General features: G+C 40.0%; 1 protein-coding gene across 4 annotated transcripts in view; it reads right to left on the bottom strand.

Annotated features, from left to right (window-relative positions):
* Vmat (Vesicular monoamine transporter) overlaps window positions 1–16,234 on the bottom strand; it is a 678,793-nt gene that overhangs the window by 33,230 nt on the left and 629,329 nt on the right. For all 4 annotated transcript variants that reach the window (XM_067147806.2, XM_067147802.2, XM_067147804.2 and 1 more), the window contains exons 9-11: window positions 15,987–16,161; window positions 13,109–13,160; window positions 11,285–11,468 (exon numbers count right to left, since the gene is read on the bottom strand). In XM_067147806.2, the coding sequence (XP_067003907.2) occupies window positions 11,285–11,468; window positions 13,109–13,160; window positions 15,987–16,161 (411 nt within the window). The remainder of the gene's footprint in view (window positions 1–11,284; window positions 11,469–13,108; window positions 13,161–15,986; window positions 16,162–16,234) is intronic.

Raw genomic sequence — 16,234 nt, 5'->3', positions numbered from 1 at the left:
GCCATTGGAATTAACCAATTAAGGTTAAAATCCTCGGCCCGGCCGGGAATCGAACCCGGGACCCTCTGAACCGAAGGCCAGTACGCTGACCGTTCAGCCAACGATTGTCCTTTTGTGTTTCCATGTTTGTCCTCGTCTCCTAATTCAACTTGTAGGATTCCAGCAAGATATAACAGATATCCTGGATTCAGGAGGTCAAATTTACTGTATCACGATTGACCTATCTAAAGCATTTGATAGGGTGGATCATGGGAGACTACTGGCAAAAATGAGTGCAAATGGACTAGACAAAAAAGTGACTGAATGGGTGTCTGTGTTTCTAGAAAAAGAACTCAGAGAAATTAGAGTAGGCAAAGCTTTATCTGACCCTGTAATAATTAAGAGGGGAATTTCTCAAGGCAGTTTTATGTTTTCTTATATATCAATGATATGTGTAAAGAAGTGGAATCAGAGATAAGGCTTTTTTCAGATGATGTTATTCTCTACAGAGTAATAAATAAGTTGGTTAGCAACTGTAAAATGACCTCGATGATGTGAAATGCACAGTAGGCAATGGTATGATGATAAACGGGATTAAAAGTCAGGTTGTGAGTTTCACAAATAGGAGAAGTCCTCTCAGTTTTAATTACTGCGTTGGTGGGGTGAAAGTTCCTTTTGGGGATCATTGTAAGTACCTAGGTGTTAATATAAGGGAAGAACTTCATATGGGTAATCATATAAATATGATTGTACATAAAGGATATAGATTCTCTCCACATGGTTATGAGGGTATTTCCGGGTCGTAGTAAGGATTTAAAGGAGAGGGCATATAAGTCTCTGATAAGACCCCAACTAGAGTATGGTTCCAGTGTGTGACAATAATGATTTGAGCTCGATACTTGCATTACTTACCCATGGGTTAAACAATATTGTTTTCAAGTTATATCAGTCTATTACACTTGTGTCAATATCCCACCTATAACTTGAAGCAATTTCCACAGTCTATCACACTCATCGACTTTGCCTAGGTCGTAGATTACTTGATTCAAGAAATGGAAAAATCCAAAGATAAGCAGCTCGATTTGTTTTGGGTTATTTCTGACAAAAGAACAGCAATGCAAAAATGTTGCAAAGTTTAGGCTGGGAAGACTTGGGAGAAAGAAGACGAGCTGCTCAACTAAGTGGTATGTTCTGAGCTGTCAACGGAGAGATGGTGTGGAATGACACCAGTAGATTAATAAGTTTGAATGGTGTCTTTAAAAGTAGGAAATATCACAATATGAAGATAAAGTTAGAATTCAAGAGGACAAATTTGGGCAAATATTCATTTATAGGAAGGAGAGTTAGGGATTGGAATAACTTACCAAGGGGGATGTTCAATAAATTTCCAATTTCTTTGCAATCATTTAAGAAAAGGTTAGGATAACAATACATAAGGAATCTGCCACCTGGGCAACTTACCTAAATGCAGATCAGTAGTGATTGATTGATTGATTGATTGATTGATTGATTGACTGACTGACTGACTGACTGACTGACTGACTGACTGACTGACTGACTGACTGACTGACTGACTGACTGACTGACTGACTGACTGACTGACTGTTGCTCCCTCTTTCCACACTGGCCTCCCATTGTGTTCATTATGTGTTCCTTTGTTATTCCCCTCCCTCTTTCTCTCTGACTTCATTTCTTACAAAATTATGAAAGGAGATGTTGAAACAGCCAATCTTTGTTCTCTACACAGTTTTGGTCCCTCGTTTGGAAATCATTCATCACTCAATATACTGTAGTTCACATACAAGAAACCCAGCAATTTCCTTATGAATATTATGTCAGTTAGCAGGGATGCGTGTGCACACAAAACAAAGACCAGGGTGAGGGGACATAACTATACCATCACCTTCCTGTGAGCAGCGAACGATTGGGGAGCTCGCCTATAGGAAAATCACTTTGCATGCCAGAGTAAAGTGCATCTGATCTCTCTATATTAGAAGAGTGGGCGATATGTAGGGATACATAGAATTCAAGTTGTTCACTTTGAAAACTGAACAGTAAGGGACCTAGGATAATACTCAGGAAGTGATTCAACATGACTTGAGGGAACGAGTGTATGAGTGGTGGAGATATAAGTTTTACAGTCAGAACCAAGTATAGGAAATGATTATTGTGGTGTATTTGCTGGTTTGTGGAGCGGGGTTGGAGGGGCAGTGATGCAGGGTGACCCGACCCCCTATGATGTCAACATGCTGGGGCCTCGCCTCCCACTGCACAGCCATCCTGATGGGAGAGGGCCGGCGCCCATTGGTTGGACTCCACTACAAATTCCGTCATTTGCTGCTATGTCTCCGAGGCTCCAAGGAGTACAGAAACTACTAGGTGCCCAGTCTGAGAGCCTTCTATATTTGGAGGCTTCCATGAGCTTCAAGTTGCCGACGTATGTTGAAGGGCTGGCCACAGGCAGTGTGGAGCTGGTTCAGTCAGTGGTCGAGTGTGAGTGACAGCCTGAGCTTAGTGTGCCAGTCTGTTGTAGTTTTCACCTGTTGCCTGTCATCATGAGTTGTGTGTCCTGGGGCCAGCTGCTGGAAGAGAGCATCGCGCATTTTCTGGGGCAGCGTGGAAGAGTATGCTGGGTGCCGACATGGAGTTGTGAACTGAGTTCTAGAGGAGTGCAGACAGGGAACGTCTTCCCTGACTGGGAGACTGATGTGCGTAGGCTGTGGACTGTGATAGCAGTAATGGGAGTGACTGTATGACTGAGTGTAAATAAAGAGTGAGAAGTAAAAGAGAGTGTGCAAACTGTGTAATTGTGTAACATGTATTATGAGTTTAAGTGGTGAGCTCGGAATGCCTGTGAGTGTAAACTTAGTTTTAGTAATCTATATGGTATATAAAATAAGTTTTATCTGAACATTGCTCAGAATTTAAAAAGAATGGTATTTCTTTATCGGTCGTGATCACAATAACAAGGAAATACACTTTTTGAGTTCCCGTAATCTCTGTCTGTCTGTATGTATGCGCATCACGAGAAAATGGCTGAAGGGAATGTAATGAAAATCGGTATGTAAAGTTGGGCAATGAGTCACTACAATCTAGGCCACAAATAATTCACGCCCACAAAATCCTGTCACTTGTGTACAATATTTACACGTTACACATCAGTAAACCACCATTTTGAACAACTGCCTATTGCAAAGCATAAGAAGATTGCACTAGAGGCATGTCAACTACCAACTCAACAAAACGAATTCACATATTTCAAACACTCGCTAGCACGACTTCTCCACAAGTCACATCAAAACAACTCCTGTTAAACAATAACTCCACTCCACCGTCAAGACCACCTCCTTATATATGTGCCTGGGCAGGCTTTCTAGAAGGATATGTCACAACATATCTTCTTGTGAATTCCAGAGTGTCCAATAGCGTAGTTACAATGTAAGAAAGGTTCTGGATAGTTGTCGTTGTACATTCTGGGTATTACAGTGCATTGCACAATATTGTAGTGGATTATACATCATATATACAGGTAATAATAAATTATATACTATTAATTATGGATTCTTACATTAACTAAACTCACACAAATACAGTACATATACACAGCACATATTTCGTGACCTAACATCACAAATAATATGATCGTCAGAATACTAATACTAATAAATGGATGTAAACACTTCATGGCCATACCTCACAAATAATAATAATAATAATAATAATAATAATAATAATAATAATAATAATAATAATAATAATAATAATAATAATAATAATAATAATAATAATAATAATAATAATAATAATAATAATAATAATAATAATAATAATAATAATTTGAGCTCAATACTTGAATTACTTACCCATGGGTTAAGGAATATTGTTTTTAAGTTATATCAGTCTATCCTCCCGATAAAGTAAACAATTTCCACAGTCTATCACACTCATCGACTTTGCCTTGGTCGTAGATTGTATTTTCTTTCTTCCTCGATGTCGCTGCATGTGCTCTTTTCCTCTTGACTGGATCGTGCCATGTTGGGGGTCAGTGTTGTCTCGCTGCTAGTCCCTTCCACAATGATAGTCGATGCGTTCTCCTCATGATGACCAGGTTGTGTTGTGTCATTGGTAGCCTCTCCTCTCGATGGACTCGTGGCAGTACTAGGCTTACTCTGTATGCGCAGAGGTTGGGTGACTTTCCGCAACTGTGATGCATGGACCTACTGTAGACAGGAGGGTTGGTCATTAGTAAGTAGACCCCATGGCCCAACTGCTTATCCACCTCGACGGGACCAACCCACTTAGGTGCAAGACCTGTGTGAAACCCTCCAATTTTATTACTGACTGGGTGCTTACTTCACAGTACTTGTTGGCCTGGTAGGAAGATCTGGGTCTCTTCGACATCTTGAGACTTGGCCTGGGTAAGGGATCTCTTCTTGGCCAAAGCTTGCTTATCCTTGATGTCCTGCTGCTGCTGCTGATGCAACTCTGCTAGGGAAACAGCTGCATCATCTTGACCAGAAGTGGGTCGTGGACGAATCTCCCAATCCCCAGTGCCGTATAGCTGTCGACCAAAGAACAGCTCCGCTAGGGAATAGCCAGTGACACGGTTGATGCGTCGTCACAGGGCAAAGAGTGACTGCGGTACCTGATGGTCCCACAGTTGATGTTCTTTGTCTATTAAGTGGACCCGTAGCATCGTTTTTAGTTCCTGGTTCCGTTGTTCCGCTGGATCGGCCCTGGGGTTGTAGATAGGGGTGGTCCAGTGCCCCACACCCCATTCTGTTATCATTTGCTGCCACTTCCTTGATGTGAATTGACTTTCGTTGTCCAACAGAATGCACCGTGGATAATCGTAATGGCTGAATACTTCATCTTGTAGAAAGCTGGCGATGCGTCCCGGCGTGGCTTCTGGTATCGGAAAGGCCTGAGCCCATCTTGTGAAGAGGTCAGTGATCACTAGGAGTCCTGTTTTACCCCGTGGTGTTCTAGGGTTAGGACCTATCAAATCCAGGGCTATGACCTTCCAAGGGCATTGCAGCTGTCTTCCTCTCTGACTGGAAATTGCCTTCCTGTTGTTTGTCTTGGTGCAGGCACATATGTAGCACCCCTTCACGTAGTCCAGGATGTCTCTCCACATGCTGACCCAGAAGAACCTTTGTCGGATAGACTGATATGTCTCTTCACTTCCTGGATGTCCGGCTTCTGTGCTGTCGTGGAATTTCTCGAGGATGTCTGTCGTGTGCTGTCTAGGGATCACCACTACTGCAGGCGTGTTCGACAGGTGCGATCTGCATATTAAGAGTCTTCCGTCAACCCGGAAGTTCTTGTAACACATCTTGAATTCCCTTGAGACAAGTCGACTACCAGTGTTCTGTCCCCTAATCCGCTGCGTCATGGTCCTAGAGGGCTTGTCTTGTTCTTGCCATTGTTTAATTACTTCCAGATTAAGTTCCTTCTTGATGTCATATGGACAGTTTCCTTAAGTTTACTCTGGTGTTTTTATGGAAACTTCCTCTCAACAGTGGTTCTCCTAGCTTCAGGTTCTATCACTGGGTGCCTAGAAGATACCTTGCCTTGAAGCTGCATTAATTGGACATCTCCCAGGTCTACCTCGACTTCTATATCCTTGCGAGTCCGGAGATTCCCATTGTGCCAGGCAACCTTCAGACGTCTGTCTTTTCCAAAAAGGACCTCACAAGCTGCATAGTCTAGAATCACCTTGTATGCTACCAGAAAGTCATGACATAATATGATGTCAGGTATTAGGTTGTGAATTACCAAGATATTAGCTACAATCGTCAGGTCCATGCATTTAGCGGTTAGGTTAGTCTGTCCTTGGATGGAGTAGGTTACCCTGTCCGCTGCTCCCACTACTCTGCCGAGATGCTGAGACTTCATGGGCGGTAGTAATCTGGCAACAGTCCCATTTACAAATGAGTGACTGCTTGGCTGTCGATTATGACTAAATATTTCAATATTTCTTGCTGCCTATCCTCAAGATGATCGCTGGGCGAGATTGGTCTGGTCTGCCCACAATCTAACCAATCCCTCTCCTGCTTCTCCAGGGCTTGCCGTTTGTAAGGTCTTGATGCACCTTCCTGTTCCTGGGCTCATCCCCCTTTAATCCAGAATGGACCAAACCTAGCTTCTCCGACATCAAGGTTGGGCACTTGTTCTTCAGATGTCCCATTCTTCCACACTGGTAACACTTCTTAAAACAGCTGGTACTGGGCGAGTTGGTCGTGCGCGTAGAGGCGCATGGCTGTGAGCTTGCATCCGGGAGATAGTAGGTTCGAATCCCACTATCGGCAGCCCTGAAAATGGTTTTCCGTGGTTTCCCATTTTCACACCAGGCAAATGCTGGGGCTGTACCTTAATTAAGGCCACGGCCGCTTCCTTCCAACTCCTAGGCCTTTCCTGTCCCATCGTCGCCATAAGACCTATCTGTGTCGGTGCGACGTAAAGCCCGTAGCAAAAAAAAAAAAAAAAAAAAAAAAAAAACCAGCTGGTCTCTTTCGAAGCTTCACTCTTGTGTTCCTCCTCCAACTGGGCAACAATTTTACATAGATCATCAAAGGCTCTTGGTTGTGATACTTTTACTAGGAGTCGAATCTTATCGTGGAGTAGTTCTATGATATCTGGAAAGATCTCGTTCTCGCTGCCCTCTGGGTGCAGCCGCTTGAAGAGCTGGTACTTCTGGAGGACAAACATGCTAGCTCTCATGGCGGTTAGTTGTGCCTCAGTCAGTAGCTTCCTTTTCACAGAGCTCTTCACCCCTTTGGAATTGAACCTAGCAAGGAATTCCCTGTTGAAGTCCGCCCAGTTTAAATTTAATCTCCTCAAGTTGTTCCACCAAGTAGTGGCTTACCCCTTTAACCGTGGTGTGATGAGTTGAACAAAGATATCCTCCGGTAGATTAGTCTGTCCTGGTAGACTGACCGGTCCCTCGATGAAGCTAGTTGGGTTCTCTTCCAGTTGCCCGTGGAATTCTGGAAGGCTCTCTATAATCACTTTCAGGTCTAGGTGTCCTGTATTGCCGATTAGGTTTGAGGGGTTTAGAGGCATGGCGATAGGTCCTGTTTGAGTTAACCTATCTTCTACTGCGTGAGGGATGCTCTTTCTCATACCCTGCACATCTCCCTCGATGGTCGAAATCTGTTTTTCTAACCTTCCTACAATGGCAGAAATATGGCTCCCAAAATTTCCCTCGAAGGTAGAAACTCTCCCCTCAACCTGTTGTTTTATGCCGGAGACCTGGATTTCCACTTCGACCTTGAGGTTTGAGATGTCCCCTTCCAGCTGGCTTACCCTACTATCAATCTGCTCAACCTGTCCCAGTTTTGACCTGATGTCCGATATCTGCTGTGTTAAATGACTGGTGGCATCACTGATTTGGGACGAAATTTAAGCACCTACAGTTGAAATTTTCAATTCTATGCCCTGTTCCACTTTGCAAACCTGCATGTACACTAGTGATATTTGTCCAGTTAAAAATGTATTAGCTTGAGAAATTTCGTCGTTTACTTTTTAAATTTGGTCTGTTAAGGTGGAATTGAGTGTCTGTAATATGTTCTTCTCGTAACCACGTCTTTAATTCTCATATATTTACGTTATTAGTGGACCTATTGATAAATAGTACGTAACTAAAGTTATGTAGAATTAAATTTTCAATCATTTATGTCTAATTGATTTTTAACGTACCGGCTATGATAACAGATATATTAATGAATTTCGATTTTTGTTGGTAAGCCTATATTAATACTGAGCCACAAGAATATGTGTAAATAGAATTTAATCAAAATGAGTATGTTAAGGTGGGGTATAAAGCACTACATTCTAGGCTATAAACTTATTTACGCTGGTTAAAATTGTAGTTTAGGTGAACGTGCCTAAAATTTTATTTTTATATACGTATGTTGTTATGCAATTTAATATAATCTTATTCACAACATGTACAACTTCATCTAGAATTCTGTATACGGTGTAGAATTCCTCAGCAAAGCAGGAGTTCATCAGCCAGTTAGATAATAAAATCTTAGAAGTAGAACGCTACCAGGTTCTGTAATTATTTATTTACCTAGCCAACATGTTACATTATGATGGAGATAATAAATAAGTGAATCATAGGCTGTTGTTTATTTGAGCCTGTTACAATCAGTAGCAGTGATTAGGGGGAGCGAGTTGGGGGCAGTCGCCCCCCCCAGTCTGAGGAGAAAACATTACATTTTTATTCCATTTTAGCTGCCTGAAGCTAAGAATGATTGACATCAAGCAATTTTTATGAACCCTGTTGTATCAGCTAATTATTACCTCTATTTTCTTTAATTATTAACAAAATTATTAGCAGAAATATGCTCAAAATGTCATTTATGGCGGCTAGCATCACAGCAAGTAGTGGAGAGTTTGCATGTGCTGTGAAGAAGGGTAGCAGGGGGGTGTGTGTGTGTGTGTGTGTGTGTATACAGTAGAACCCGTTTATCCAAAATAAAGGGGACGGAGCCACTTCGGTTGACCCTTTTTTTTTTTCGGATGACACATGGTAAATATTTTTGGAAGTTAAATATCGATGTAAAATTGCATAAAATCTGTTAAGCAAAGGTGCATACTGTATATTAACATTAAATTGTTTACTTAATGTCACTCATTGTACAAAATCAGTGCTTTTCTTCTGAATTTTTCTTGATGCAGCGCTGTCGCACCACCGTTTAATCAACAATACATCAGCTGGTGTAGATTCATTATTTTGTTCAACAAAGCGCAAAGCAATCTGAAATAATGAAACAATTTTTTTTGTTACTACCGAACTTAGGTACTGTATATAGTAATTTTATTACAGTACTGTAATTATAGCATGTGGTACAGTATTTTAATAAAAATTCGAAATCAATCTTACCTCCAGTGCATTAAATCCATCATCTGCTGTAACTCTGTTCTCAGAACTGTTATTGTTAAGGTCGGAGTCATCTGCATAATCTTCATGACAAATAATACAGTAATAATAATAATTCCTGCTTGTTCAAGAAAAAATGTATCATGGAACGAACTGGAGGGTAAGAAACTGTTTTGTTTTATACTACACATGCATTCTGGCATAAGTCATAATATAAAAATAAGGTTTGCCTTGTAGCTCTCAGCACACAAAGCAAGCGAATTACTAATATCGATGGCTAAGAACGAGAGAGAAAATGCAAAATATTAAAATAAAATTTTGCCAGGTTTCGGTTAAACGAGGTTCTACTGTACATATATCACACCCTCGCACTGTATGTAGACGTTAGAGATATTATTGTCAGTATTTGATTTATTATTATTATTATTATTATTATTATTATTATTATTAATTATTGTTATTATTATTATTATTATTATTATTATTATTATTATTATTATCAGTATTTCATTTGTATATTTTGTCATTTATATTTGTAAGCTGGGAGATATCCACATATGTAGTATGAGTAATTTGTTTTGCATGAGTGGGAAAACATTGCTATCTTGGACTCTGATAATTCGTATGACTCATGCGGGCATCCCAGTGTCTGATGAGATGTGTTTGTTGATGTTATTGTACTAGGAAAGTTCTATGAGTCATGTGATATACTCCAGCATTTGTTTATATCTTGGGAGCATGAAGAAGTTGAGGGCAACCCTGAACGGTGGATCACTCATGATTGGCTGGCAAGGACCAATCCAGACTATTATGTGAGAGGAAGGGGAATGCTGATGCCTATAAAGGTTGATCAAATGGCGGGAACCACACTCGTTACGGACAAGAAGGAGAACTGACACTCGGTACAGACAAGAAGGAGTACTGACACACTGTACGAAAAGGAAGGAGTACTGACACACTGTACGAGCAGGAGGTAGTGCTGATATACGGTACGGTAGTGACACGGTTGCAATATACTGGACTGGACTTCAAATGTTCGTGGAACGTAGTCTTGTTATGTTCGTGTAAAGTGGCTGGTCAACAAATTGTGGAGGGCGTACGCATTAAGTGTTGTAGTACTTGTGGAGGTCTTGCATTATATGTTGGTGAAAGCTATCTCAGACTTTCCATAATTTATGTTGAGGATCGATAAGCGTGTGTTGCTCAAATGTATATATCTTAGCAACAAGTGTTTAAGTCTGTGAACACAGTATTACAAGGTACAGTATCTGTGTGATGTTAGAAGTGTTGATTATGAGAATTGGCAAGTAGTATTGATACAGAGACAGTGAAGGGTATTTATCTACATATATGTACATTGTTCATCGGACTATCTACAAATGGTAGTTTAGTTCTTGCTTTCGTTTTCCCATTGTTTTCATTATTGTTGTTGTTGTAAATATGGAGTCTTCCAGCAATCTTTTGTGTGTGTATTATATGTATAATTTTGTGTGTTGATGAGGTGCTCACGCACGGATTTTGCTAAGAATATAGTTGGCTATTTTAGAATCAGTGGAGTTATTGATGAACCTAGGTGCAGTTCCTACCTATTTAGTCATTTTCAGGAGGTTAGGTAAGGCCTGCAGCAGATGTACCAGTATGCAGCATTATGTACACGCCCTGGGATATAAAGTTTATCATGCTCTATCAAAATTCAAGGGATCCATTCTGGTGAACTCTGGCACCCATACTATGGACATTTCGATTAACTATTTTATTAATTTAATTATTTCAAGTATTTTATGAAGTTTTTGAGTAATGTTATTTATTTACATATTTTTATTTATATATTATTCATGATTTTATTTATTAGTAATCATCAAATAGTTACAATATCTTGCCAATGTCATGGACACTGTAGCGTGCTGCGCCCATTTGTCGGTCTGGCTGTCTCTTTAGTCTTTGTTAATTTAATTGTATAATCACACCATACTTTTATTTAATTGTAATACATGTGTTCCTTTAGTGAAAGTTTTAATTATATAATACTGAATGAAAATCTCAAAAAATATTATTACCGCACTTAAGTTGGTAAACTGTTAATCTTTACCTCTGTCTGTAGGAATTAGCTCAGAGACCATCGAAAAAGTTACCATTTTTTAGCTTTTTTCCTTTTTCTTTCAGTTTTTATGTATGTACCCCTTCCCCCGGCATGCTATATCCCATAAACCAGGGTACTTTTTGCTGTCTGTACATCCCCCTCTGCCCTTCTAATTTCCAATCACCACTACTGGTTACAATGAAAGTAAGATCAATGAAAAGATGTACATTCATAGGAGCAGTTTTAAACCAGGAATAATCTGATAGATTCTACAGCTCATCCCACTCCTAGGCCTTGACTTACTAAAGAATTAGTGACTATGTTGCTGGAATTACCTATAGCAAACCCAAGGCAAAATGCGACATCTCCAATGGCGTACACACTGCCGTAGACTGCAGAGTGGCGGATATCGACCAAGTAACCAAGTTCCGGCATCATCGAGCTGTCGACCATGCCGATAGCAAAGCCGAGTCCTGCGTTTGGTCCAATCAGACCCTGCATTGATGTTGCATGTGGGATCTGCACGTGAAAAGTTACACTTGAATTAGTAATGGTAATTTGATAATGGAGAAATGTACATGACACAGGTAACATCATATCTCAACACCTTAGGTACTTATGAAGTAATATGTTGTCTGATTCATGCATAGAATTATGTTGTGTATTTCAGCTGCCGAGAAAGAAAGAAGTTTATTCAATAGAGATACGTATACACCAAGAATACTACTAGATGCCTAGAATCAAACTGCAATTTTTTAGGAGAGGTAAAGAACTAATCTCACTCTGTCCCAAAGGTAGTGAATGAGACTAGAGAATGCATATTAAAGTATAATATTTAAAATACTATTTTAAACAAAATGAAACATATTTTGTTTATTCTCCTAAAAATAGTAAGAAAAGTTCGGAAAAATTTCAGTTCGATTCTCATCAAAGAGGACAAAATGCACATTGATATCAATAAGTAATTTATTCTGAAGGATGTACATATTTGATATAGAATCAAATATCAGTAGTATAGATTTATACAGGCTTGCATCTCAGAGGAAGAAATAAGCAAATCTGATCTCCACAACACCACAGACTGAATTGTCAAGATCCTCTGCCAGCACAGTATAAAACCCTTGTTTGGCACCATCACAAAATAATGTCACAATTTCTATAAAAGCTATTACACCCTTGGGTATACAAAATTCTTTGTGCTTGGAGGAAGGTATACACAGGCCCCACAGGAGAAGAAATAATTCTGGAGCTGTTAATTTCTTAAATAAAAATAGAATGGTCATACAAATAACAAATGACTAGAGGACCCGCACTGCTCTGCAACGTTCCTTATAAATAGCTCAGATAACTTGTCTGGATAAGCCTGTCATAGTCATATAGTTTTGTCTGCTCTTCTCAATAGTTTTATGAGCATATAACACCAGTAATGTACTCTATAACACATCTTTCCATACAATATTCTCTGTGCTTTGACCATTCGGCCAATCTGGATCTTAACATTTTCAAACGATCTTGCCTGAACAGTTCAACATACAATTGACCGTGGCTGAATACTGGTTCGGGTAAGTAGACACCCACTTTTCCAAGAGTTTGTCCCTGTGCTTTATTAATGGTTGTACAGAAGCTGATCGACTTGATACCTTCCCGTCTGTACATACGTAGACTGTTTCCTCTTAGCAGCATGTAAGTTATTAGGAACGTTCTGCCATCTGTTGAGTATATTTAGAAGCTGAGGAAGGTCAGAGAATCAAAGAGTAACTAGCAGAGAATAGTATTCTTCCATCATCAGAAGAAGTGTATACTCTCTGGCTTGACAGGTAGTAATCAAACATGGCTGCATGCAATTACATTATTATGGGTGATAATCACATATATCAGAATATTAAATGAAAGTGTTAGTTGCCTAGCAACTTGCTAAGTACAGAATGTATTGTGAGTTACTGGAGTGATCATTTAATGATTTGATTTTATGATTACCCAAAGTTGGCTGAACTTAGAGACCTATCAATGTCTCATGATTCACCGGCAGGTAATTCCGGAGAAAACAGAATGGAAATGAAGTAAATCAGTCCAGTTGAACAGACGAAGGGATTTGCCAAAGCTATTTTTAGTAAACTCTTTTAATATATAAATAATATGTATATCAGATGACTACTCACCAACAGTAAACACACTCCAATAATGATGAGTCCTAGGAGTGAAGCCAGCCATCTGGGAATCAGTAACAAATGTTCCATAAATTTTACAAAAAATGCACCTTGTTACATTAAAATAATTTGAATTGTTATGTCCGTGATCGATAAGGATGGGATGGTTGGGGATAGGTAAGTAGGGGTAGAAATGAGGAGGAGGGAGCAGCTGAGGCCTTGATTAAGGTACAGCCTGGTGTGAAATTGGAAAACCCATCCTCAGGTAGAACTGTAGCATAGACTATCCACTTCTTATGAAGAACATCTTAGAATCTGGAATCTGTTTCATTGAAGGAAGATTCTGAGTATACAACTGCTGTGCCATCACCTGACAACTTAGAAAGTTATTTAGTACATACAATCCCATATTTATTGTCTGATTACAAATAGGCCATTTACTTACGATATGAGATGCCGAAGTTAAACACAATCACTGTACGTTCAGTAAGAGATGAAGTCGTCTGCATTATGGTGAACAATAAAAATTACTGCATTCATGGGGTGAAAGTTCCTTATGGGGATCATTGTAAGTACCTAGGTGTTAATATAAGGGAAGATCTTCTTTGGGGTAATCACATAAATATGATTGTAAATAAAGGGTTCAGATCTCTGCACATGGTTATGAGGGTATTTAGGGGTTGTAGTAAGGATGTAAAGGAGAGGGCATATAAGTCTCTGGTAAGACCCCAAATAGAGTATGGTTCCAGTGTATCACCAGGATCACTCGATTCAAGAACTGGAAAAAAATACAAAGAAAAGCAGCTTGATTTGTTCTGGGTAATTTCCGACAAATTAATACCGTTACCAAAAGTTGCAAAGTTTGGGCTGGGAAGACTTGGGAGAAAGGAGATGAGCTGATCGACTAAGTGGTATGTTACGAGCTGTCAGTGGAGAGATGGCGTGGGATGACATCAGTAGACGAATAAGTTTGAGTGGTGTATTTAGAAGTAGGAAAGATCACAATACGAACATAAATTTTGAATTCAAGAGGTCAAATTGGGGCAAATATTCGTTTATGGGAAGGGGAGTTAGGGATTGGAATAACTTACCAAGGGAGATGTTCAATGAATGTCCAAATTCTTTGCAATCGTTTAAGAAAAGTCTAGGGAAACAACAGATAGGGAATCTGCCACCTGGACAAGTGCCACAAATGAAGATCAGAAGTTATTGATTGATTAATTACTGATGATAAGACTTAATGAGGTAAGCAGATCGTGAAACCTGTTGTCGGCACGTATCCTACTCCTGTCTATTAACACCAAGGGATTTGTTCAAGACTGAACGTTGTAATCTAACGGACGAGTCACCATCACTCACTGTGTATGAACACAGTTTGGAATTGAACCAAAGTTTTTGGCTAGCAATCTACTGATATCACCACCTTTTGTACCCTGCTGGCCATAATCACGATAAAGGGAGTTTTAACAGAGAAATGCTCAGCATTATATGATAAATCAACAGCCATATAACCAGTAGAGCTTCTTTATTAATTTTTCTACTCATTTAGAATCTTTTCTGTCCCTCATGACAAATACAACAGTGCCATAGTACGCCATCAACAATCAACACATGCTATCAAGTGAATGTTCACCCTGGGAACTAAGCTCACACAGACTTCTTTGTACCTAATCAGACATGGTTACTCTCCACAAATGTATGTCCAACACTTGTCCTCTTTCTCTACGGGTTCGGGTGTGAAGCGAGGTGATTATTCGTAGCGGAGTTTTACAACTGGATGCCCTTCCTGACGTCAACCTCATCAGAGGAGTAAATATGGGATTTCTAAGCTAAATACAGTCTCTGTCTTATAAACCCAGACCAAGCGCACGCTGTTTGTGCTTTGCGCCACAGCAGCCGCCCTGCTTTAAGCGTGTATACAATCTTATATGAAATATTACCTTATAAAAGATGCTGGAAGGGACTCTATAAAAACCATTCAACTTTTCTGCACACCAATAGCGAGAGTTATGACCATTAAGATGAAACCAGGCCTCATCCGAAAAGAACACAAGTTGTGGATCGAATAAACGATCATTCAATTATGCAAGATACCACTCGCAATATCTCACTCTTGTGGCTGGATCAGCAGGGCCGTGTAAACCTGTACGGTTTGATGTGTAACAACTTTGTTGCCCTGTGTGCAGAAGGAACCGAAACTTCTACTTGTTGTGCTAAATTTGTGAGTGATATATTCGGAGACTGTTCAAGATTCGCATCAATGTCATCTAGCTTTTCCTCTGTTAAAAATGTTCATGCGCGCGCATGTTTTTTTTATTCAGCACTGAGCCAGTAGTTTTAAAATTATTTACTATTACGTGAATCTGTGTTCATGAAGGTGGCATTTCACCAGGAAATTGATGAACAAATGCATCGCGTCCCCGTCGAGCCATGTCGTACTTAAAAAATAACTTTTGCATACGAAAATACGGTGTTGCAATGATAACTGTCTGAGCTGAGATTCAGACTGGCGACTCATGCTTGCCAGGTGGAACACGTGCAGGCTGCTTGCAAGGTCAACAGCTATGCGCGCGCCTCCGGTACAGCTGCTTAGGTCTCGGAGAGTATAAACGCCGCAGGACGATTTGGGATTAAAAGAGAGACCCTGTACATTTCTAAACTCCCAATAGATGACACTGCAGTTGTACTTCCTTTTGGATACTCAAAATCTTTCTACAATGAGATAATCCTCAAACGGTTGACAAGTCTCCACCAGATAGTTATTCTGTTCCAACAACTATAAGTGTATTTTCATTGTTCCACTTAAAAATAATATTGAACGTAGATGTACACCCTATACACTCCACTCCAAATTATTCCCTTCTACTACAATAATATTTGAACAGCCTACCTTCCCATGCGATGTCCCAGCGGTCCAAATAGGTTCGTGCCGATCAGATAGGAGATGCTAGCAGGTAGAAATGTCACTCCCTGTTGCCATCGATCAGCTTTCATCGTATCCATCATCCAGATAGGCAGGGATGGCTCTAGCATGGCGATACCCATGTTGGCGAACGTGATGGCTCCTGCAGACAAGAACATCGTGTGAAAATATTGAAGTATCCAAGTATTCACGACGCAACTACCATCTAACCATAT

The sequence above is a fragment of the Anabrus simplex genome, chromosome 5 (genome assembly GCF_040414725.1).
Source record: "Anabrus simplex isolate iqAnaSimp1 chromosome 5, ASM4041472v1, whole genome shotgun sequence".
Classification (NCBI taxonomy): Eukaryota; Metazoa; Arthropoda; class Insecta; order Orthoptera; family Tettigoniidae; genus Anabrus; species Anabrus simplex.
Note: the sequence above shows the minus strand (reverse complement) of the source record. Positions and strands in the feature narration are given on the sequence as shown.